Source organism: Taudactylus pleione, unplaced genomic scaffold (assembly GCF_031769625.1).
Source record: "Taudactylus pleione unplaced genomic scaffold, aTauple2 ptg000170l, whole genome shotgun sequence".
In the NCBI taxonomy this organism is placed as follows: domain Eukaryota; kingdom Metazoa; phylum Chordata; class Amphibia; order Anura; family Myobatrachidae; genus Taudactylus; species Taudactylus pleione.
The window spans coordinates 11,292,269-11,318,149 of record NW_028284572.1 but is presented as its reverse complement, the minus strand read 5'-3'; the positions used below and the strand labels follow the sequence as shown (position 1 = coordinate 11,318,149).

Sequence of the window (25,881 nt, the reverse complement as noted above, 5' to 3'; positions counted from 1 at the left end):
CTAAACTGTGATCTGTTCAGTGGGCCTGATAGTGGCAGGTTCCCCTTATAGCATGGCCTCCATTGTTGTAGATGTAGACTGTTATGCAGCGAGTTTTATCTGTTTGTGTCTGTAACATTGTTCTATTATGTAAATAATAATGCAAGAAATATGTCTTGTGCAGATACACACTTGTTGGCTCCCAGGTTGAATTCTCTATACCAAAACCACTAGAAAAAAATGGAAATAAATAAACCCATAAAATATATAATACATTATTCATTTATGTGGGTCTGTGTAAGTGATATAGCTAAAGGTGTATAGGCCCTTCTACAACCTCGGAGCCACTGTGCCTATAAATGTGAAAGCACCAACAGCTTGTTTATTAGACATTGGAGACGTTATGTTATACCTCTTTTCCACCAAAAACCCAGGTCCGACCTGGGTTTTTGGACATGGTTCCAAACCTGGTCAGACCCATTTACACTGCACCTTTGATCTGGGTTACTCCCAGGTCAGCCCTGTTCACACTGAACTCAGGTCTGCCCTGCTAAACCTGTGAGGTCATAAAAAGTGGGAGGTGAATGCTCCACAACCACCAGTCAGCTAATTTTAGGCATGACCAAGGTCGGATAACCTGGGTTGCACCGTTTACACTGCACCATTACCTGGGTCCATCCTGGGTCCAACCCTGGTAGCTACCTGGGTTGGATTGCAGGGTCACTTGACCCAGGTTATTTTTCAGGGACCCTTTTACACTGAGCTGCGACAGGTTTTTGCTCTGGTGTAAAAGGGGTATTAGAGAACACGTGCAGAGTGGTATGCAGTGACATGATCACACTGTGCCCTGGTAGTCACCTGTACCTGAATCAAACAATGAGGGAAGGGGAAATTGGGAAAAATTAAATGCACAGGATCTAATAAACGCTTAATTAGATAAATAATTGAAGTATACCAACAATATAAATGAGATCATGAGATGAAAATCTCTAGATAATTAACAACGTTGGTGGTGCTCCCTGGAACAAATATATTACTATATATGCACAGGTAAAACAGAAAAGAAAGTTCCGTTTGTGGTGCACTCTTATAATATTGAATATAGACAGTTATGATATGATGATAATATAGCTAAAACATAACTTTTAATAAGAACATACCTTATATACCAGAGTCTGAATCCAACTCTATATCTATGCTATAAAAGCAGGTATTATCTTTACTTTCTCTAAGGTGACGATCTGACTGATCCGGGTGCACTTGATTTCTGCTATACCATTTGGCATCAGAGATCATTTAACTCCCAATAAAAGGATCCTTAACAACCCACCGTTATACTTTTTATTCTATGGATACCAGCCCCCTACTCTCTCATCCCCTGTCCAATGCCAGGTAAAAGGCACAACAGGTGAAAGTAGAAGTGGGGGACATCTAGGTGTCTTACTTTCAATTATTCTATATACAATCCTGTACCTAAACTAACTATTTATGTTAAGAGTAAATTATGTGACACCCAGGAATATATGCTGATGGTTAACTGAGATATATAGGATTTCAATTGTTGATGATAATTATCTGCCCTGTTGATATATTACACACATGGTGAAATTCAGATAATTGCTGACTTTTGTGCCTTATCCTGTTCTCATTAAGTGATATGTATATAAGTTACAATAAATTCAGATACTGATACATATCACATTAACATTGGTATCAATTTCAGGTTTATTCTGTGATCTTTTTGAACAAATATGTATTATTTGATTTGAGAATTGCGCAACTTCTTATTGGGAGGAGTTTTGTCCTAGGGCTAATTTATCCTTTATTTAGCCTATTGTTGTGAATTTTATTCTCTATACCTGTTGAATGCCAACCATGAGATCAATAGAATATTGACTTTGTCCGTGTGTATCTTATACACAGGTTCTATTTGACTACCTTAGATTGGATAGGAAATGCATATATGAATATAACCACGGATGTCACAGTGATATAGTGTATGGTATTCAGAGCACAGGGCAGTATATTACAAATTATTTACTGCTGTATTTTCAATATTTTCACTACTTGATGTTTTTATATGTATTGAGATATTATATTATTGTTGTCATGATTCACCTATGTACATTTTATAAGGTATGTTCTTATTAAAAGTTATGTTTTAGCTATATTATCATCATATCATAACTGTCTATGGCCCTGATTCAGAGCCGGACGCTCTGACCAGAGCGCTCGCTCTGAATCAGGGCCCACCTCCATAATTATGGAGCGTCCTCCTGGACGCTCGTATAGCTGTGGGTCACCACCCACAGCCTATACGAGCGTGCAGGTTGATGGTCGCGATGGTCTTGACCATCGCCACTGCGAGCCGGAGCCTGCGGTTGAGTTTCTCAACCGCAAAGCCCGGAGTGATTTTGGCTCTATCAGAGCCAAAATCACTCCCACTGACATCACTAGTGATGTCAGTGGGCCGGCTTCTGATGGGAACGCCCCCGTCTGGGAGGCACGCCCACCAAAGGGGCGTGCTGTCAATCAACATCGACAGCACGCCCCCTTTGATCAGACACAACGAGCGAAGGACAGTCCTTCGCTCGTTGCGTCTCGCGCATGCGCACGACGGAGCTCCCTCTGTCGTGCGCATGCGCAATGCACACCATCGACCCACTTGCGAGCGGACAGCCGCTCGCGAGTGGGTCTGAATGAGGGCCAATATTCAATATTATAAGAGTGCCCCACAAACGGAACTTTCTTTTCTGTTTTGCCTGTGCAAAACAAAACTCTATATAGTCACCTGTACCTGCTAAGTTAGTCTGGTGCTTCTCTAGTTCCCAAAAGAGAGAAACTACCAAGAAATTAATAAGATGCTTAGTGTACAGTATATTGAAGTCTCAGCCCCCTGCATTTATAACATGTCATTATTTTTAAATTGATATGGTGTGGATTACAAGGATAGGGCCATGTACCAATTGTAGCAATTATAAGAGGGCGTAACTGTATTAAAAAATAAAATAACCGAAGTAACCACATTTTAAGTAAGGAATGTATAACTGCAGAAGAAGCATTATGTGTGTGTAAAAGGATGGTGTGCTATCAATTCCTAAAAATCTTCTTTCCTCCCTTTTGCGTAGACTTGTGTGGTTATTGTCTCTTGACTCAGCTCATTCCTCTAATCCTGTAATAGCGGGTGAGCCCCCTCCTCCCTGGTGCTGGCCCACTCATCCCTCAAACAGCTGATTGATGCTGTAAGGGTGGGAAAAAAACCAACAACGAATCTCTTCTCAGCTCACTGCTGCATCCCAATCCCACAATGCTTTGCCTTGCTTGCTGCAGTCTTTCAGTACCAGCTCACGGAGGAAAGAGATGCACTGAATAAATGATTGATGGCCTTGTATCATATAGGGAACTCCAAACTGATCGATGACCCAGAAATGTGTATTCCTCCTCATCTGATGACGTAGCATCTGCTGTCTTTCTTTATTCTGCTTTATTTCTTTGTACGTCACTCCTCTACCCCATATCCAGCCTCACTCATGGATGCAGGCTCTGTGGCAATGGCATGGATACTGTGACAGCCCTCCCTGCACTGTGTCTGAAAATCTCTTGTAGCAACAATAGTTATGCTTAATCCACTGGGATTTTTCATGTCTCATACCTACAACGGGATTCCTGCTCTGGATGATTGCGGGCTCTAGTATTTGTCCACGACGATGGGTATGTATTTAGGTGACTCTGCAATTATACAACAATGTGTGGTTGTTTTTTTTTTTGCTTGTTATACATATTCACCTGTGTGGCTGCTCTCATTAGGGAGGATATGAATGCATGTCTTGTAAGCTTATTGAACAATGGTCGGAGACCTAGGCAGAATCCCTTAGGACACAATATAGACCTGCGTAAATCTATTCCACAATAAAATTTGCACTTAATTCATCTTTGTTCTAAAATTATATATTATTCATTATGCTTTAGGACAAACAACAAAATCTGTATTCATCAGTGATTGTCATTCCCTCCCTCTCTTAATTGTCTGTCTTGAGCATGGATGCACAGGGGACTCTTGGAAGCCGCCCTGTGCATAACAGCTTGTTGGATGAATGGAGATAGCAGCTCCCCTGACCTTGGTAGTCTGACTCCGTGATGTGCATGGGTGGGAAGCAGGTGGCAGAACACAATTGCAAAGCTCTTGGCAGCTGCATTGCATTCTGTGAGAAGCTAGTGGAATTTCTTTGGTTATATCATGTTATAGCTGTATTGCATAATGTGTCCAGTATTGCTAGTTTTATTGCATTCGTAGTAATTTTTTAGTGTAAATTATATGCGGGCAGAAATTCTAGTGCTGTTCAGGCCTACATGACTGTCCTTTTAACTTACCAACTGTTCATTTTGTGTAGACACACAGCGGCCTATGTACTAAGCTTTGGAGAGCGAGAAAGTGTACTGAGATAAAGTACCAACCAATCAGCTCCTAACTGTCATATTTTTAAACACAGCCTGTAAAGTGACAGGAGCTAATTGGTTGGTACTTTATCCCCATCCACTTTATCTCTCTCCAAGGCTTAGAACATATACTCTTTGGATTGTTTAATACAGTTGCTAAGATCATTTGTGAAACCATATCCCTGTTTCAAAAGTATTTATGAGGTAAAATGTTCATTTTCTGCAATGGGAATTAGGCCTACCTACTTGCACCAGTTTTTTATACTATTGCTTTTAATTGCAGGGTTCATCTTTGCTAAACAGTAATATATTTTAAGATAATTTATTTAAAACACATACTATATTACAGGGGTCTGTGACCTCCCATCCCCCAATTCAGATCTGAAATACTGAATGGGGTGTTGATGTGAAACAATACTGATGTACCACCATGCATAGCACTGCAGGAAACATTGTAATGACTTTAGTTTACATTTTGCCAGTGTAATTTACAGACTTCTTTAATTGTGTATAATATCTAGATGATATATGTATAGGTGTAGGTGTATGTGTGTATGTATTGTATATATATATATATAATTTTTTTTTAAGTGAAAAGCTAAGAGGACACTTCTGCCGTTTCCACTGTCTTTGCTCTTCTGACATGCGAGTGAAATTATATTGATAAATCCATGTGATTTAGGTATTATACTGTGCTTTTAATGTGTGTTACTTTGTAATGCGATATTGTAATGTGTTTGCAGTGGATATAACTAGCGTTCATTGTTTCTTATGTTGGCTATACACGTGCAGATTCAATATACCTCATTTTTGCTCTTTATTAAATTTGTCATCCATTGCAATGTGCGTACTGTGAAAACTATCATTTTGCAGTAAAAGAAGAAAAAACTTCTCCGGATTGTTAGCATTTTTTTGAACATGTTAATACATTTGACACTGCATGTATGTGGACATTGGCTAATGTCATTGCACGGGATCTCATGTGAGCCAGTCATTCCACCTGACTTCAGACCAGGGCCCCCATTTATTAATGATCGCTATTGAAATGCGATCTGGGCATGACATTACCGCCCATGATCGTATTGCAATTTGCCATCATAGTGCTCGGATACATCATGCGGCACACACAGGGACACTGCCTCAGAATGGAACCCATCATTGCGATGTGCCCAGAGAGCTGCCGGGGCTGTTGCACATGCGCAGTTCCGCTGACTGCAGGAACTCTCCGCTGGCTAATTGTGTGCGGTGTAGCCCATAGGCTACAGCGGCTAACTCCATCATGGCGTTGGCTGCGGGGGCCAATATCTGGAATACATCGCATTCCGGATGTTGCTAAATTTGGCAGCATTGTATCCCCCATAGAAACCTATGGGGGATGCGGCTGCCTGCGGGAATGGAGGGATCACCGCAGGTATCGGAGATTCCTGCTACGTTTCCTCCCTCATACATCCGGGGAAAACTTCATATTTGTGGTTAACGGGTGTTTTCGGGGATTATACCTCAAATATACAATGATAAATGGGCCCCCAGATATGTGCAATTCTCACGTGTGTATTCTGTCACACCTACTAAAGACCATTCCTTCAAGTTAAACTTATATTGTCTAAGGCCCTTCTAATATTATCATTCTTGTCTTGGTTTCCTATACAGTGCTTTGTGCTTATTGAAGATCACATGTAAGAGAAGGAGGGTAGGATATAAAAGATTGTATGGCTGGGAGCATATCATTGAAAATTTCACTAATATCTACACTATTCCCCAATTAATTGTATTTATTAAGTTATTTATATAGCGCACACTTCTTCTGCACACTTTTAGAAAATGCTACAGTCATTCACATCAGTCCCTGCCCCAGTGGAGCTTACAGTCTTTGTTACCTATCACATGGACACACATCCATGCTAGGGACAATTTGTTGCCAGTTAACCTATTAGTACGTTTTTTGGAGCGTGGGAGGAAATCGGATCACCCGGATGAAACCCACGCAAACACAGGGAGGGCATACAAATGCTTGGGACTGGAACTTGAACTCATGACCTCATTTTTGTCAGGCAGTAATGACAACCACTACACCGTCCGTGCTAAATCATTATGGGGTCTTTTCATGTAGTTTGGCGATAGGAAAATGTTTATTTATAAATGCGATATCATGGTGTAATATATTTCTAGCTAAGTTGGTTTTAGATTTTCTTATTTAGTCCTGAATGCAGTGGCTGCATTTGGGCATGAAAAGTAAAGGAAATATTCTTTTCTCCTTCCTCACTATCCCGGGTCACTCCTGCACAACCCTTCTAGCACAAACAAAATCAGAAAGTGTGGACCATCGAGTCAACTGTGATAGCGTCCAGTATATATACTTTCTGCATGTCCTATGTATTGTAATGATTCGTATCCGCACCCACACCGCAGCAAGGTTGCAGCTATCAGTGCAGGAAAGGTCATGGGTGGATGTTTTAATCCATTCAATGGGATAGAACTAAATTGTATGTAAAATAATGACGTGCTTCAGCAAGCCAAATGAGGTGGACCTTTAAATGAACCCAGCATGTGTAACAGATGGGTCTGAGTAATTCATAAAATTAGTTGGCTTATCCCTCATCTAGGGAATCTTTTGCAGAGATTTATTTCATATGTGAGTGGACACCAGCAAAAGCAATTTGTGAAACCTTTTGATTTATCCCTGTGTTCTGCGCACTGATCTGTTCTAGTTTTCACAGGAACCAGCATGATCCATGCACAGTGGCAGTGAGAGACATTATGAAATGTTCTTGATACAGGAGGGAATTTTAATACTTGTTCTATGAAAACAAGATCACAATTAATGTACAATGCCAAAAATTGAGTGCATGTATTCTAATATAGTGTGATAGTGTCTAATGCATTATGATCGATGTGATTGTGACATTGCTGGGTAAAGTGCTGTAAGCAATGCCCTCATGCATATTCAAAGGTATCATTTCTGATATGTAGAAAAATAACTTGTTTTCTCTGTTTTTTTTTTTTCTTTGTGTAAAAATGTGTCATTGTCTTTGTTCCAGCTAAAAAAATGTAGGAGGAATGACCATACTTGTCGACATTCTGGCACCCCGCTCCGGGAGGGGGCTGCCAGGTTGGTGTAGCAGTAGGTGTAGGGGCGGCCGAATGGGAGGTGCAAGGGGGAGCCGGCACGATCGTGTCAATTCGACCCCGCTTTATAATGACGCTATTACGACATTATAAATCAGGGGGCGGGGCTACGATGATGCGATTCAGCGCGAATGACGTCATTGTACCCCTGGACCAGCCACTTCACGTGCAGAAGCACGCGGGGGGACTGCGTCCATTCCAGGGGACTTGCCTACTCTTGCGGGGGGCCAGGAGCGGTACCCGATTTTCGGGAGGCTCCCGGCAGTCCCTGGAGAGTAAGCAAGTATGGGACTGACACACACTAGTATCCTAATCTGGAGCACGTGTGCAGAACTGAATGGTGAAAAGGTGCCAATAAATCATTACATGTTGACCACATAGTCAGTCCATTCAATAGATTTACAGCCATATCGGGGTCTATTTATTATCATTATTTTCTGCAGAGCATAGAAAACAACTGGGATTGGCAAAACAACATTGCTAGATTGCACTGATCAATTTCATGTGCTTCATTTGTATATACAGTATGTGTGCGACTGCATCTAAATCCAAGTGCTTTGATGCAGTGGCTTTTTGTCACTCCAAGCTCTGTTGTGTGTCATCTGCGACTTTGTAAGTGTTTCAAGCTAATTCCTGTGCGCTTAAAGTCGCCGCAGCCCAGCCTCTCTAGTACTCTGTAAGTGGCGTTTCACTGCGCCTGCGATGCGAATAAGATACAACATATAAAGAAAAATACAGTACTCTACTCCTCTTAAGGTGGGTACACCCCAGTGATGTGTGGTCAGGTGAGGCAGGTTAGCAGAGCCTTTCCTGTCATACTTGGGTATACTCCAAATTTTTTACTGTAAAAATGATAAGAATAATACAAATATTTATAACATTTTCTTACATTTTTTCTCAAGTTTTATTGTCAAAACTCTGGAGTAAAAAGTGTATGGTAGGTGAGGCACTGCCTCCCCTGACTACCTTTTCTGCACATCCCTGATCAAAACACAACAAATTTCCAGCACTATATACTGCTGCACCTTTGTATAATACCCTCATGACTCCTTGGCTTCATATATGTATGTGTAAATCTGCCTCTGATACTAGCCAGTGCCTCCTCAGCCATTTACCTCACCGCACGTCACTGGTACACACCTAAACGATATATCTGCAGACTGTGCAGAACACCTGTTCTGCATACAGACTGGTTCGTCGTTACTGACGTCACAACTGGGTGGTACTATTTCAGGGACTAACTCCCTTAAGACTCTACTAACTCCCTGATTGCACCTTTCCTCTATTATGTAGCTGTTCTATACTTGGCAAAAAAAAGAAATCTGAAATATATACATTCAAATGGGATCATTAGTGACATTTTTCTGCATTGGCACAATGATCGATTTAACTACATACATTTTCATATAAGGTTTCTCATGGACACTAATATGGAATTCCGTGTAAAACACAATACATGAGCAAGCCCTAAAAACTGTAGCTCTCACTAACTGTTTGGGGCTTGTTTCCATTTGGATGTAAGGCAATTTTATGACCCACCTCTCAGATGTAACAGTACACGCCCATTTTACCACTGCTCAGGGGTGCTGCATTCACAATCTTCCTCAAATGCTTTTTCAAAAATAGGTAAGTATGAAGGGAACTGCAGAATCTGTGTCTCAATCTACATGACAGTGGAGCTGGATGACTATAGGGCTAAGGAACTCTATTTTCTTTTTTCTTTTTAAATGCGGACATCCCCTTTGACAGGGCCGCACAGCCAGACTGGCCATCTGGCAATTCTGGCAAATGCCAGAAGGGCCGATGCCAAGATGGGCCGATCCGGCCACTGAGACACAAGGCCGTCGGCAAACTATATCTCCATTGATAAAATCACATACTGTAGAAGAATCCTTCCCAAAATGGCCTCCAGAGGGAGAGGTGGGCTCTAGTGTCTGTCCGGCTGGAGGCGGTACTATTGCTGCCAATCACAGGTGCATCCACCCCCCACCCAGGGGTCACAAGAGTACCAATATTCCCCCTGCGATCACAGCCCCCCTCCCGCGATTACATCAACCCCTCCTCCCGCGGGTGCCCCCCCTCCCGTGATCGCAACAACCCCTTCCCCCGCAGGTGCCCCCATGCCCCCCCTTCCGTGATTGCAACAACCCCTCCTCCCGCGGGTGCCCCCCCTGCAGCGATCACAACAGCCTCTCCCCCGCGGGTGCCCCCCCCGATCACAGGAGCAACCCTGCCTGATGATGACAGCAGCAGCAGCCATCAGGTAGGTGCTGATGCTGGAACCCCCTTGCAGTGCTTAGTTTTGTGTGTATATAATTATATACACACACACACACACACACACACACACACACACAATATGTGTGTGTATATATTGTGTGTATGTGTGTGTGTGTTTTTATGTATATATGTATGTAGTGTTCACTCTAGGTCCGTTGCTGAACAGGGCGTCTGACCTAGAGAAGAAGCACTTGTGCGAGGGCGTCTGAAAGGGGGCGTGGCCAAGGAAAAGGGGACTTGTCTTCATGACGCGTCACCTTTTCGCTACTCTTGGGGGCGTGCCCGGCACTTACGGACATGCCGGGCAGCCCCCAAGCGCTGCGGTTACTGTGAATGGATGCCAGGCGCATAGGACTTGCATCCATTCGATGCCGGTGACCGCTGCACCGCCGTTTTCCCCACCCGCGGACACTGCGGCATGCGGGTGGGGACAGAAACAGCAGGATGTTTCAGCGGGGTGCTGCGCCGGAGGGCAGGGTGCTTTCTGCCCTTTAGCAATAGGGCAGGGCGTGGCGCCCCGCTGAAACAGCCTAGCAGGAACACTATGCATGTATATATGCATGTGTGTGTGTGTCTATCTATATATATATATATATATATATATATATATATATAATATGTATGTATGTGTGTGTGTATATGTATATATAATATGGAGGCACTCACCAGATTTTAGAAATGCACTTAAAATAAGGTTTATTCTATACTCATCACATCATATGTAGGGCTTGAGGTCTCAATGTTTCGGTCCCCACAGAACCATCCTCAGGAGGCACAACACGACAACAATAGCATCAGGGCATATAGCCCACCCAGAAACCAGCATCACTCCTATGAATACCACATAAAGATGCCAAAACTGCGCATCAGTGCGGAGCGCATGTGACATAACATCCATCACAATAATTCCATAAAATCCAACCTAAACACAAAATAACACGTCATGTGCATGCGCGAGACCCGGATAGTGACGGGCAAACCGTCGCTCCGGGTCTCGTACCAAAGGGGACGTGCTGTCGATGTTGAGTGACAGCACGCTCCCTTTGGTGGACAGGCCCGGGGAGTGGCTGCCTAAACGGAGGCGTTCCCATGTGAACGCCTCTGTTTGGGGGCGGCCCCACTGACCTCATGAGTGACGTCCGTAGGAGAGATTTCGGCTCTGTGAGAGACGAAATCTCTCTGGGGCTTGCGGCAACGAGACCCTACCACAAGGGTCTCGTCGAAAGCCCGATAGTCGCGATGGTCTTGACCATCGCGTCCATCTTCCTGGCTGCTCGCTATAGCTGTGGGTGGTCACCAACAGCTATGCGAGCGGCCAGGAGGCCGTTCTAAAAAACAAGAAGGCCGGCCCTGATTCAGAGCAAGCGCTCTGTCAAAGCGTCAGGCTCTGAATCAGACCCTCTGTGTGCTGGGTGTAGGTTCACAGCAAGGCATATGCAGCCATGCAGTGTTCTGTTCCCTCTGTAAAGGTGCCTACACACTATGCGATGTGGTCACGATGCAATCTTGTGACAGATTTCCTTTAAACTCTCCCCAGCAGCTCCCTGGCAGTCCTGGACACGATTTGGTGTTAAAAAGTGTTCAATGTGACAAACGATCTATCATGCATCCTTAACTTTTTCCAGTGCATCGTGTTCGAGATCGGCAACAGGCAAGATCTGAAGATGCAATGTACTACCAGCGGGGACGCGCATCGGCATCGTGATTGTGAGTGGACATGATTTGCCGTCACGATGCGTCGAAATTGGGCAAAATATCGCCTAGTGTGTAGGCACCTTGACTGTGCTGCCGTGGGTGACCTACCTGATATGTATTCCCTGCAGATGGGGTTACGTGTGTAAAGGCCATGCAATTCATTTAATCTTTTGATTTCCTTCATAATATGGTCTCTTTTTTTTGGTAACTGTTTGTCTTTTCTTTTGATTAATGCTAATAAATATTATTAAATATTAAAGGATTGCTAAATCTTGTCTACTTTCCAGTATTATTGTTTGGTCTATGTAACATATGGAGCCGTGTCTCTGGTATGGAACAGTGGGGGAGATGTATTATAGAGGCACTTATCGTGCCGCTATAACGCTTCCTGCTTCGCCTCTTTACCAAGGTGATGCAGGAAGCCCTAACAATGAGATGCATTAACATCTCATCAGTCGGAGCGTGGGATTGATAACGCCCCCCTCCTACGATCCCCGCTAGACACCACAGTGCATCAGCCTAGTGCTGATGTGTTGTGTCTCAGTCACAGCCGACTCCACTGAGCATGCGCGGGATCCCGCAAGCATCACGAGATCCTGAGTGCAGCCCTGCAGCCCCCGCAGCTGTGGGGATAGGGCATTGCCAGGCTGCAGCTGTCGATAGTGTTAGCTGAAGCGGGCAGAATGGTCAGGCGAACTGACTGTTCATACATAGCCCTACCTATCAGTGCTGCTATCTTGTAGATAGCAGCGCCGACAATGACAGGGGCGTATGCCTGACCAATCGATATTTTTCCCTTTGGTCGCCCGCACACACAGTGCAATTATTATGGCAAATTGTCCCGATAATTGTATAGTATATGCCCAGCATAACACATCGCAGGGACTAGAGTTGAATCTAGAAAACTTTACCTACGTAATGGTCATGAGACAGGGTGGCAAACTGCCATGGTAACAAAAGTTCTGGTGATGGGTTGGAACTTGGACCCAGGAGGATGGGTACAAGTACCTAAGTCTCTTTAGGGGCATGGGAGTACAGGAGAGGTGTAACCAATGTCTACAATATGCAGCAACCACACACAACTCAACTCACACCTCTGCTTCACAGCAGCTAACACTATAAACATGCTGTAAATTAGTGGGAGTTGCCATGCCCTCCCATGTAGTCATGCACTCTCACCATACCTGGGCCTGCCCAGTGTCTTGGGAGCCCTGCTGGGACCACCCATTACCAAATGTCTTGTTTCGCCTATGTGTGTAATGGCCATTATGGTGTGTGGCATAATGTGTAAGGGTAAGGGACACTACTGTGCAGTGTAATGTGACTAAGGAGCAATACTGTGTGGCATAATTTTAATTGAGGGTACTATTGTGTGTCACGCCCTCCCAGCAAGACTACACCATGTTTTTTTCGAAGCGCGCCTACGGCGCGCTCTTCCCCTCCTTGAGGTGTGGAGGGGGGGCAGCAATGCTCTTTATGTCCACAGGGCACCAAAATATGTAGCTATGACTCTGCATGTGTACGGGTGTGTCGTCCTCTGAGCTCAGCATCCCTGCCCTAAAAATTCCTACAGTGTTCACCAACCAAATACCAATGTCTGACTATGGCACATGTATGAATCCCCTGCAGGATGTGCGCTGTTGTGTGTATTTTAATACAGAGAATGATGTACACTTGTATGTTGTTCAAATATTAATTATATTTGTAAGAGCAAGTGGGTGGAGTCAGGAATAGTAAGGGGAGGAGTCTATGCCAGGAGCTAGATGCTGACTCCAAGGTGGGCCTGTGTGTTAAATACCAGGGCCTATTTTTAGACCCAGTCCGGCCCTGCAGGGCCAGATTAAAAATGGGGCAGGTGGAGCTACAGCTCCAGGCCTCCCATTGAAAATAGGCCCACAGGATACACAGACTGCAGTGCAGACAGGAATTTTTTTGTTCCTGTCACCACCAACAGCCCATTTCACTGGCCAGCTCACTCACCTCCCAGCTGCCCAAAGTTTAGCCTATTCTAACCACCACAGCCTAACCCTAACCTTCCCCAGTGTCTAACCCCGCTGCGTAGCCTAACCCTAATGTCAATTTGATGAATGTTGACATACCACACTACACCCGCTTGGCTTCCCTTAAGTGTGCCTCAAGCTCCTGTACCCTCCCAATTTAATTATATATAAATTAGTTCTGAAACGTTGATGACACTTATAGAAATATGCCAATAATTTTGGATTTCTTTTCTTGTTTTATAACTCTACACTAGTCTAGCACACAAGGAAAGGGGGGCAATACAACTTACATCCTTTCACAAGGTTGAAGGTAGGTGCCAGCTATGCCCTCCATGGAACTAAACACACCCACAGCACAGGCCACACCCCTATGTAAACCACACCCACACCGCACTGGTCACGACCTCATATCACCATTCACACTACTGCGGCACTTGTCACACCCCCTGCAGCGGCACACAATAGGCTCTTCATGAATTTCAGCTCCAGGCCCATCTGAACATTAATCTGGCACTGCCTGTTGAGCACCATGGAACTTTGTACAAAACATCACGTGTAAGATAAATCTGCAATTCGAAATTGTTAAAATAATAATGTGACCTTCCCTTTCACTGATTTAACTTTCTATAGTTCAGTGTTTTAAATAGTCTAACTGCATTCATAGAGTAGCAGAGTCTGAGAAGACTTGTGATGACTTCAGTGTAGATTTACACATCAGGCCAGCTTCCAATCTTACCATGACTAATAGCCTCCATTCTGGCCTTCCCTTCGCAAATGAATACAAAGCACACAAGGGCAATGCAGAGAATACAAATCTCTGCTTTACCCTCATTTTCGCTCAGTGAACCATAGCAGTCATTTTTCTTTCTCTCTGAGATATTCATTGTAAGAGAACCAGTGAACTCTGAGCTAATGCAGCAAAGAGGCAGTCTTGTGTTACATTTCTACTCTCTGGCTTTGCTGGTTTTTCTGAACTGTACCTTTCCATTGGTAAATGCTGGCAAGCTCAAATGTTTTATATAAAAGCAGCATCATCTTTTAAATTGTTTAAAGAGCAATGATTTAAGATGGCCACACACTAAACCAACTTTCATCCAACTAGTTGGCTGGTTGCAATGAAAATCTGGTAACATATGGGAGTAAATGATGATCAGCAATTTGCTCCTAAATGCCAGAAAACAGATGAAAATGGTCGTTCAGACAAGTTTGAACAAATTGCTTAGATCAAACATTTAGCAGACAACCGGTTTTTGTCCATTTTCCGGCATTTGGGAGCAAATTGCTGATTGTCATTTGCTTTCATACCTTACCAGATTTTCATTCCAACCAATCAACTAGTTGGATGTAAGTTGGTCTAGTGTGTGGCCAGCTTAGAGTTGCATGTAATGCATGTGTCTGTGTGATGTAATCTTGTTGCATAATTGTCACATTCTGCATGCGCCTAGCTTGAGTCTGTATATAGAGTAGAATATACTCTGCTACTGCAGAGATGATTCAGAGGTGATAACATGTGAATGCAGCGTACAGGAAGGGAGTGCAGATGCAAGTTATTAAAGTTGCTTTTAAAAAGCTGGTTATTTTGAGATACATGTACTTTATATTGGATATAGGGGTGAGATTTATCAAAGCTTGGAGATAAAGTACCAACCAATCAGCTCCTGTCATTTTTCAAACCGCCTGTAAAATGACAGCAGCCGATTGGTTAGTACTTTGCCTCTCTCCACTTTATCTCTCTCCAGGCTTTGATAAATCTTCCCCTATGTTCGCTACCAAGCAATAGATTTTACACCTACAGAAATCAGGTGCAGGTTTTGGATTTATTGAGGATTATCACATCTTCGATGAAGGTGTTTCTACAGCAGATAACTGCAAGCATCTTAATGGGAAGCAGTCGGGAAACCGACGGACGAAATCCCAACCGCCGGCTTCATGACTGTCTAATCCCGGCAAGGCACTAATGACAGGTGTCGAAATCCCGACACCTGTCATTAGACCTACACCTGCAGCCCGACGTCCGGCATACTGAACGAAGGTAAGCCGGGTGTGGACAGCCGTGGGGTGGGGTGGGGGGGGAGGATTAGGTACCCCCTGGGAGGGTTAAGTTTAGGCAGCGCTTAGGTACTGGGGGGGAGGTTAGGTTTAGGCACCCCTAAGGGAGGGTTAGGGTTGGGGGGGGGTAGATTAGGGTTACTTACCTTTAGAAGCAGTCGGGATTTCCACCCCTCCCGGGCTAGTGCTGTCGGGATTTGATCCGCCATGCGGCCGCCGGGATTGCATACTGATTCCATCTTAATATGCATCTAATTTAAAATACTGACACAATAATAAGTGTCCGTATGCACCATTTCACATATGCAAGCAGGGTATGGGACCGATTGTATGTAAGTCTGTTTTGCAGATAGACCTTACGCCCTTTAGCACTGCGCACGCTCCATGTCTGAGCACATGCATTACGGCCGGATGACTCCAAGTCATACATATCTCAGTCGCAACTACACTGGAAACTGAATGCGGGTAACTGCGCGGCAATGGGGCATTCGCATGTAGACTAAGTTTAGTGAGCGTGTGTAGACAGAATGGCATGCTGTGCTGTCTCTATGCAGAAATGGATCTGATTTCTGATGGACCTCTAGCATCACATATAGGGCTGGTGCAGTCATGCAGTTGAGTATAACGTGGCATATTGGGAATATGTGCATTTAGTTCTGTGCCCGCAGTGCGAGTGTAAATGCAGCTGACTTGCATACAACTCTGAATCAGCCTCACTAGAGAGGAGCTGTTCCAAATGTACAGAACACTTATCTGGATACCAGTAAATGAACTGATGTTCAGTGACTAACTTTAGGGATCTAATGGTTTGTTATTTGGAGTGTCTGTATACCGTTGTTGGCATTATGAGGAAATGGCTTAAGCATCACAAACACTCATCTCGCTCACTGAATGGCTGGTATGTGTGGGTCATGGGATTTTGCTGAACAAATGTTTTGACAATCGTATATGCCATGGCATTGTGATAAATGAATGAGGAATGTGTTTTCTTTTACTAAGGTATGATGCCAGCCTTGTTGTGCACACTGTTTTCCTACAGTCGTTGCTCACCTTGCGTTGGCATTGCACTATTTGTACTTAATGAATTGGCTGAATGCACTTTACAGCAATAAACCATGGGCAAATAATCTGCTCTCCTATGTATGTTCTATAGATATATAGCAATGTAATATTGGCAAGTATTTAAAATCCTTGGGGACGATTCAATTGATATTTGGGCAGCGATAATTAATGGGTGCCACAATTATTTTGGTTGCCCAAATTATCGCGTTTGCTGCCCGTGTAAACTAATGGGTGTGCAGAAATGTGGGCACCTGCGGCATTCGCAAATGATTGGAGCAACAATTTAATTTCTCCGTCAGGTGCCATTACTTAGAGCACCCAAAAAAACAACTGAATACCCCCCTCTTGTATTACTGAAGCCACTGAGCCTCCTGAACCTGGATATTAATCCAATCTCTACTTATTTATTGGGAATCCGTTTGGACAGTTTCTCCAATAGTAATGTTTTGGGCATTTCCAGTATTATGATGGGCTTAGCTTTAGTAAGGTGCTGTAAATATTCTCTAAACATGCTCTAGGAAATTTTGATATGGTTCTACTGAACACGAAAAATGTAATGGGGAGAATAACCCTTCGGCAAAGTGGTCTATTTTTTAAAGCCAAGACCATGTGGAAATATATACTTTCTCGTGATTTTATGATTGGGGCAATTTAAAAAATGCCTAACACCTGTAATAGCACCATATTCTCAGCTGGTTACGTTTCTGGGCAAATTACCAAGCTTTTCTGAGCTTGGCCCTGATATCAGCTAACAGAACAGAATTGAAATGCCACCGGTCCAAATCCCAACAGCGTCAGGCCGAGCGGATGAAATCCCGACAGCATCAGGTAAGTTACCTATCCCTCCCCTCTCCCCCCCCCCCCCCCCCCAACCCTCCCTTAGGGGTGCCTAACCCTAAACTCCCAGGGTGGTGCCTAACCCTAACCTCCCCCCTAGGGGTGCCTATCCCTCCCCCCCCCCCCCAAACCTAACGCTAACCCTGCAAGAGCCCCTAATCCTAACCCTCCCCTCCCCCCCCACTGCTAAGGGTGGCCCGGACTTACCTTCGTTCGGGCTGGCGTCCTCGGCATTCCGGCGTCAGGATTAACATAGGCGTCTGTATGTCGATGCCTATGTTAAATCCCTTGCCGGGATTCCGCTGTTGGGATGGAGACCGGCGGATGGGATTGAAATGCCGGCGGCTGTTTAGCCGCCATGCGGCCGCCAGTCTCATAACTACATCCCTCAGTGAACACTATCTGGCATTATCTATGTCCCTATGAGAAGATAAGAAGAGCGAGATTAGTAGATCGCTCCCCGGCAGTCTGTGTGACTCCTCCCTCTTGGCGATTTGTAAAATGATACTGCACCTTCTATCTGTACATGTGCAGTGGCAGATCAGGCAGTGATGTGATTCACATTTTACTGCAAACCTCTTTGACAGGACAGGTACCTGATGCTGCCTTGCCAAGTGTTTTATTTTTTTATATTGACATACAAAAGTATTTTTTATTGCTACAATATGCTGCTATAAGAAATAAGATCTTATGTGGCCCACTGCCATAAATAATAAATAAACCCTATAGGTGTGCCAGAAACCGCATGACAACAAAAGTACAAACTAACTTGAAGTAATCCCTAATGGTTTGCAGTCTCCTGAGGACAGCCTAATGGGGTGATCTTCTGCTGGCTGGCGATAGCCTCAGCGATGCACAAGAGAAAAAATTATTTATTTGTAAACTAAAACATCTTTCCTTTTTAAAACCATATTATTAAGTAAAATTTCTTAATTTTTTTTTTTATTTTTAAATTTCAATATTTTTTCTTTATAGAATCTGTAACTGGAAACCCAAGTCACGGCGTCCAGTGTAGTGCATATGTGTAACACGTCAGTGCTGGGTCACGAATGCTCAGGGGCTCACTCCTAGTGAGCGGTAAGGGCACTCTTACTTCTTCCAGGCAGTTTCCCTGGGGAGCTGAGCTTTGCAATTTTTTTCTCAATAAATCTGACTAAAAATGATTTTATATTGCTGCAGGAGGCGCTACATACTCCTTTTTATCATGCCACAATAATAAATGTGCCCCTTAGAGTAGCACTGTGTTGGTGGAGTTTATAGTAATGAATATGAGATATTAGAGACGAGTGGGTTAGGGTCTAGTTGTTTTGAAAATGTATTTCTGTTTGTAAAATTTACCACTCTTTTTTTTTTTTGATATCTAGATAAATAACATGACAAAACATTTGCAGTTCTTTTCCACTAGAAAATGTTTGCAATAATCCTGTACTTCACTTATCAATGCATTTGCTTAATCATTTTAAATATTAGATTCTTAGTCTAAATAAATGCAGTTCTGCACTTTTCGGTCTGGGGGTTACATATAACATGAATAATACCTTCGTTGTGGGCATAATTCCTCTGAGCAAGTTGGTATTTAGATAACAATGTACATCTGTTTGCTATTTTCCGGCATTACTTGTGTTTTCCATGGGAATGCCTTCTGGTCTTTGCAAGCCTGCTTGGCCTCAGCCAGGGTTTGGGTCCTCTTTGTGGTACTGTAACCGGTTTCTGAGAATGTCACAGATTAGCTGTAAGAATCCTCACACAGGGCAGCCTATCTTGTTCACATGTTTGAGGTTGCTCTAGTGGCATTTGTGCAAACTGCTAATAGTTTTTTTACTAAATAGGTAATTTTGTTAAAAGTAAAGTGTGATGGAGTACTTCCTTCTAGCTTATCGAAAATGGCAAAATTCATGTCACATGGCAATTGAAACAAATTGGCGTTTGTTTATTAAATGGATGATAGCTTTGCATGTTAAGAAAAAAATATTTTCATTAGTATTTTTTTTTTTTTTCAAACTATAAATAAAAATTAGAAAAGAGAGGGGGGTTTAACCCCCTATTGTTCCTCTGCTCACTGAATTATACTAGCAACAATATATGAACACTATATGGTAATAGAATTTCAGAGATATTAGTTGCATGCATTTGCAAATACATGGGATGCTGATAGGCTTCGTCAAGGCTTCTCTGTCACTAGCAGTCCCTACACTAAACTGTTCACGTCCGGGGCGCAGAGCACCCCAAAATAACGTCCAGCCCAGGACCCCCCAGGGCATCACACGAAAAATGGAAAAAGAGTGACCGTAATTACTTGCACACTTCTATACTTTACACTGCACTGTCACTCTCTTTCCATTTTTAGTGTGATGCCCTGGGGGGGTCCTGGGCTGGACGTTATTTTGGGGTGCTCTGCGCCCCGGACGTGAACCGTTTAGTGTAGGGACTGCTAGTGACAGAGAAGCCTTGACGAGGCCTAGCAGCATCCCATGTATTTGCAAATGCATGCAACTAATATCTCTGAAATTCTATTACCATATAGTGTTCATATATTGTTGCTAGTATAATTCAGTGTGCTGAGGAACAATAGGGGGTTAAACCCCCCTCTCTTTTCTACTTGGTATGACCCCTCCCTGTCATGCACCTGAAAAAAGTAATTACCAGATTGATTGAGCAGCTGCCATTTTTTTGTTTATAAATAAAAATTATCAGATCTGAAAGCCAACATCTGGGCATTCAGTTCCACCATGCATGTATTACCCAGTTAGGTCTCGCGTGCACATATCCCCTCAGACAAGACAGGTAAATTAGTAGGTGAACTCTTAACTTTATTGCAGAGGCAGCAGACTATCTTGGCTACCTGGAAGTCTAGGATGGGGTGAGGTAGGCAAGCATGGAAAAGGTGAGCTTTAGGGGGGGGCTCTATACTGGGGAGCAGTGCTGGCAAGGTCTTGTGAGGGGATGATAGCAAAGGCGAAGGTCATTATTAGAATGAAGTGGGCATATAGGGGAGGATTTCTGCTATAAAGTCATGTCATGTGGAAACATTTTGTTAGTTTTCATGCTGGTCACACAAGCCTGAGCCTGAGTGAGCACACATCCTACAGTACATAACTGTGCAGAAGAGATCCAGGCAGTCTGCTACTGGTTTCACTGCATGCTTGTATTTGTTTTTCCTGTGATTGTCACAAGTTTAATTCGGGCTGTTTACAGTGACAATCCTGCGGTTTTACAAAAAATATATTGAAAAGTCACAAGCTGTAGAAATGTAATATTAATTGTGTTACATGCAGGTACCTTGGAGCTGATGCAATGCTCTGAGAGTTGGCCTAGTGTAAAGTATGTACATTCACTCTGCACATGCCCAGAAAGTCAGCGGCACACATATGTACTGTAGCTATGCAGATTTGTGTAGGTTTGTGTCTTTGTGGACAGCTGCAGATTGGTACACGGATGTATTACTGATGCAGGCTGGTACACAGATACATATGCAGATGGGTACTACATATACGCCTGTAAAAGCAGTAGCCTTTGTGCATTTGAACCAGTGGTCACCCACAGCGATTGTGAACATGCGCTGCTGAATCAGAATTGTGCTTTCTTCCTTTACTCATGTATATATATATATTATATTTTTGTGCAAGATGGAGAGTTGTATCTGTTGTATTCAAGATGTACAGTATTGAAGCCTAATAGTGAATATCTATTTTTAGGCTAAAGTAATGGATAAAAACATAGGTGTAAGTGTATGCCTAACATACACCTGGCGCCTATATTACTGCTGCAGTATGATTGACATGCTACTACGGTAGCGCTTGGTGGCAGCGAAGGGAGCATGCCAGAAACGAGCGTGTGTCAGCCCCAGTTTTCTGAGGGTTATGCTGCCCATCCACTAGGCGATTAAACCTAGCGATTGAATGATAACGACCGTCGTTATCGCTCCATCGCTTGGTAATCGCCCGTAAATCGGGCAGGAAAATGTTAAAAACGACCAGTGATGCGCGTGCCCGCTGGTCGTTTTTAACATCAATCATCGCCCGAACATGAATGTCAACCTGACAACCGCCGTCAGGTTGCCATGTTCGGGGGTGATTGATCTGCATACACTGAACGTCTGAACCTTCAGTGTATGCACTTCACCCCGCGGGAGACAATGGCGTTGTAATTGTGCCGTCGTCCCCGCATCTTGTAGTGGATGGGCAGCATTACTCAGATGTCTGATGGCCACGCAGTTGACTCGATGGTGTGTCTTCGGACGCAGCAGCAGACCAGATAAGCCAGCAGTGGCGTCTTTTTACTTAAGACGCCTTCTGCGGCTCTTGCGTATTTTAGCACAGCTGCTGGGTCTATCTCAGGCCCTATGAGATATTTAGTAACATTTATTATATAGCGCCAGCTCTTTACAATTGATGTTAACAAATTTAAATGGATTTGTGTTTTTATTTTTCCCTACTTTGCATAAATAACGTTTTGCATATAGTCTGACATTAATGTCTGTGGAGAGTTTGTTCTCGCCATAAAGAGCACAATGCAAGGCTGTGAATGATCCACTTTCTCTGTGGTTTCTCTTGCTCACAAATGTAGTATTTAGCCTTTTGGCGCAGTGCAGCCCATGACTGAGATTGCCGGCTCATCTGCTCCTATTGTGGTAGACATGATATACTGTGCTCACCTGCGGAATGCAAATATGCACTAAAAATAAACTGTGCAGTGTTAAATGAACATAGCATAACTTGTTACCAGGAACACTCTGCTTATTTTGCAAGAGTGGTGATTTGCATTATGTATATGACTTACTTTACTTAAATTCCAGTACAGTTAAAGGGATAGACCGACAGATCAATCCAATTGTTGCGAAGGGTGCGAGTTGCCGTTGCCACGGCGCAACGGCATGGCATCTCGCACCCCTCGCGGCCCCCTCTGAATGCTAATTTGCATAATTTTGCTCAAAGCCCTATGGGGCTGCGACCACTTTTATGCGAATTTGGGCTTCCATCAAGTGCGCCCGTTGGTGTGGCGAGTGCATCGCAAGTGTGTGTGTGTGTCCGTGTGTGTGTCCTTGTTTTTAAGCATCCCTTCTAAGTAAGGGATGTTATTCCTGCATAGTATTTAGAATTAGCAACACTGTTAGTTATGAGATAGGGCAGTACAGTATGTGTGATTATCCCTTGAGGTATTATAACAGTCTGTAGGAAGAGGTAAAAAATAAATAAATATATATATATAATATGCATGCTATGTTTGGGCCTATGACAACAACAGAGGCAAACTATTTTAGTAGTTTTAGTATAAATAATAATACTGTGCTTGCTTTTTCATGTGTTCAGATGACACCTTTGCAAAGTAAACTCTGGTATTGTGCAACATTTATAGCTTTTTGTGTCTTTGTCCCCTTCATTAGTGTGCAAGGTGGAAGGGAACCTAACCCACATGTCAGTGGTCTAGGATGGCCAGTGAAGGCTCCAATATCCCTAGCCCTGTGGTGCGTCAGATCGACAAGCAGTTTCTGATCTGCAGCATATGCCTTGATCGATATAAAAATCCCAAAGTACTTCCCTGTCTGCACACATTCTGTGAGAGGTGAGTGGTCTATGGGCTTATTCTTTACTACTTATGATTAAAATGTGTTTTTAATAACTCTTAGCAGCCCTTTATATTTTATAAGATGCTAGTTGATTCAAAATAATAATGTCATCATTAAAGTTAAAAAAATTAAGTGTATTCCTGTAATTGTTAGAATAGAACACAGCTTTAAACAATATTAAGAAAGCAGATATGGATGATAGTTTTTATTATGAATCTAATTTTGTGCTTAACTGGTAAATATTTTTTTTCCAAAATTTCCTTCGATTTTTTTTTTTTTTTTAAATTAGGTAACTGAAATATATTTTAAAAGTGTATTTAAGAATACTTTTGAAAAACAACAATGCCTTGCGGGGGTGTAGCACTGTATCTTTATCCCAAGACCCCTGTAGCATTTTATAATCACCCTTGTAGATTCCCCTTTAGCTATTCACCCCCATCAGGAATTATTGTGAATGTATGTGTAATTTCCTACATGTAAATCTGTCATAAATTTAAACTTTTGACACTTTCTAATTAATTTGTATTTTGTATGAACTTAACAATGGCCTATGTAGAAATAAAAAAAAAAATATGCTCAGTGGTTGCCCCAAATTAACGTTTTGTGTCTCTGCTATAAAACTATTCTCAGTTATTTGGTTGTAAACCTGCCTGAGCCCTAATTCTGGACCTGTAACAGTCACTGTATCTATTCTATGACATTGCAGGTGTTTGCAGAACTACATTCCAGCTCACAGCCTGACACTCTCTTGTCCAGTCTGCCGCCAGACCTCAATTCTGCCCGAGAAGGGGGTGTCTGCGCTACAGAACAACTTCTTCATCACTAACCTGATGGACGTGCTGCAGAGGAGTCCAGATAATGGCATTGAGGAGTCCTCCATCCTGGAGACTGTGAATGCCGTCGCTGCTGGAAAACCTTTATCATGTCCCAATCATGATGGAAATGTAAGAAGACCATGATTAGTGGAATTGCTGATTATTTTCATGTATCACATTTGTTAAATCTTACCTCTAACATGATAAATTCATGCTTATAATGTGAGTGGAAATTAGAGTCTTATAATTGATGGCAATAGAGAGTGTTGCTTGGAGGTATGCAGGGGCGTAGCCAAAACTTTGTGGGCCCCATAACAATATTTTCAAGGGGCCCCTGTCCCAATGCTTCTGGAGTGACATCTCTCCGCAGCAGTTGTTAGTTTTATGCCCCATAATAATGCCATACTGCAGTTTATTTTCTGAACCATAATAGTGCCCTAGTTAATAGTATGCCCCACAGTAGTGCCCTAGTTTATTTTATGAACTATAGTAGTGCCCTAGTTCATATTATATCACATTGTAGGGCTGCCAGTACACATTATTTTACACAGTACCCCCAATTCATATAATGATATACAGTGTCCCTAGTTCATTTTATGCCACATTTCCTCCAGTTCATATTGTGCTACATTAGAGTTCTCCAGTTCAAATTATGCCACATTACAGTGCCCCAGTTCATATTGTGTCACATCATAGTGCCTCCACTTCATATTGTGCCACATTATAGTGCCCCAGTTAATATTATGTAACATTATAATGCCCTCCAATCATATTCATATATTGTGAGCGTGTCAGCAGGGTGCGTATCCCCTAAATGTCTGTGGATGACGTCGTTCACAGACATATCGAATCTGCTCTGCAGCACAGCAGATAGCCGATATATCGGCGCATCTGGCTGTGTGTACGGGTGGTTAACCGACCTCCTGTACACTTGCTGCAGGGTCCCTACAGGTTGACATCTCAACTGGACGGGCAAAGTCAAATGCCCGCCCAGCTGTGATGTCAGAGAACACACACTGAGCAGTAAATCTTTATAGCTTACCTGATCAGACGCTGTGTTGGTGGATCCGTCGGCACAATGTGTACGCAGCATTAGACTTAGAAGGGCGATGACTGCATTCATCACGACCTATGGTCTTCGGACACAGCACTCAGATCTGCGATGGATGCCAACAGAAGGCATCCTTTTCTCCTCAGATGCCTCCTGCGGCATTAACATATTTTAGCATCGCTGCTGCGTCCAAAGACGCAGTACTGATGCTATTAGCGTACAACTCTGAATCAGGCCCCATATACAGCACTGACTGGAGGTATGTGCACGTGGTACTGATTGGAAGTATGTATGTGCTGTACTGATTTATGTATGTGTGATGGATGTGACACTAATGTTAGGTATATTTACACACAGTGGGTGTGATGCTGTTATTACCTCTATATGTAATCAGCACCGTGATCGTAATGTGCATTAGGTGCAGTGCTGATTTCAAGTATGTGCCTACAGCTGGTATGTTTTTGGTTTTAGGTATACACAGTCTGTATAGGGAGGAGGGGCTGATAACACTGAAGTAGTGTCCAGCACAACCTCTCTCTCAGAATCTGATTAGATTAAACTGATATCTGTAACTAACTATCCGGGAAAAAAACAGCGCCACTCTAGGTAAATGCATAATGTCATTAAGATGTGATCTATTTTTACATTTTAAATCCTAACACTGTTTTCTCACATTAGACTGCACACTTATTTCTACATGATGTTGCATTGTGTACAGTTTGCATTATGAGACATCCTTTGTGCAGTGTACAGTGTGGGTCTCATTTAGAGTTGGCAGCAAATCCTTCAAATTGTAATTGCTGAATAAGCATAAATGACATACTTGAGATACCTGACTGGCTGGTAACTGTAGAACCGGTTTCTGTGAGTGTTATTGTTCTGAAGATGAAATTAGATTACTTTATGGCCTAAATGAAATGCTTTTTACATGGGGTTGTTGCACTTTCAGAAGGTTTTTTTTTTCTTTCTATTATTATCTTTTTA

General features: G+C 43.1%; 1 protein-coding gene across 7 annotated transcripts in view; it reads left to right on the top strand.

Moving 5' to 3' along the window:
• TRIM2 (tripartite motif containing 2) overlaps positions 1-25,881 on the top strand; it is a 102,156-nt gene that overhangs the window by 44,521 nt on the left and 31,754 nt on the right. For 6 of the 7 annotated variants that reach the window (XM_088475320.1, XM_088475323.1, XM_088475321.1 and 3 more), the window contains exons 2-3: positions 22,849-23,027; positions 23,738-23,975. In XM_088475320.1, the coding sequence (XP_088331446.1) occupies positions 22,894-23,027; positions 23,738-23,975 (372 nt within the window). In that variant the 5' untranslated portion in view covers positions 22,849-22,893. Of the gene's footprint in view, positions 1-3,341; positions 3,691-22,848; positions 23,028-23,737; positions 23,976-25,881 lie in introns of those variants that run through there. The other variant, XM_088475325.1, reaches the window with a different exon arrangement.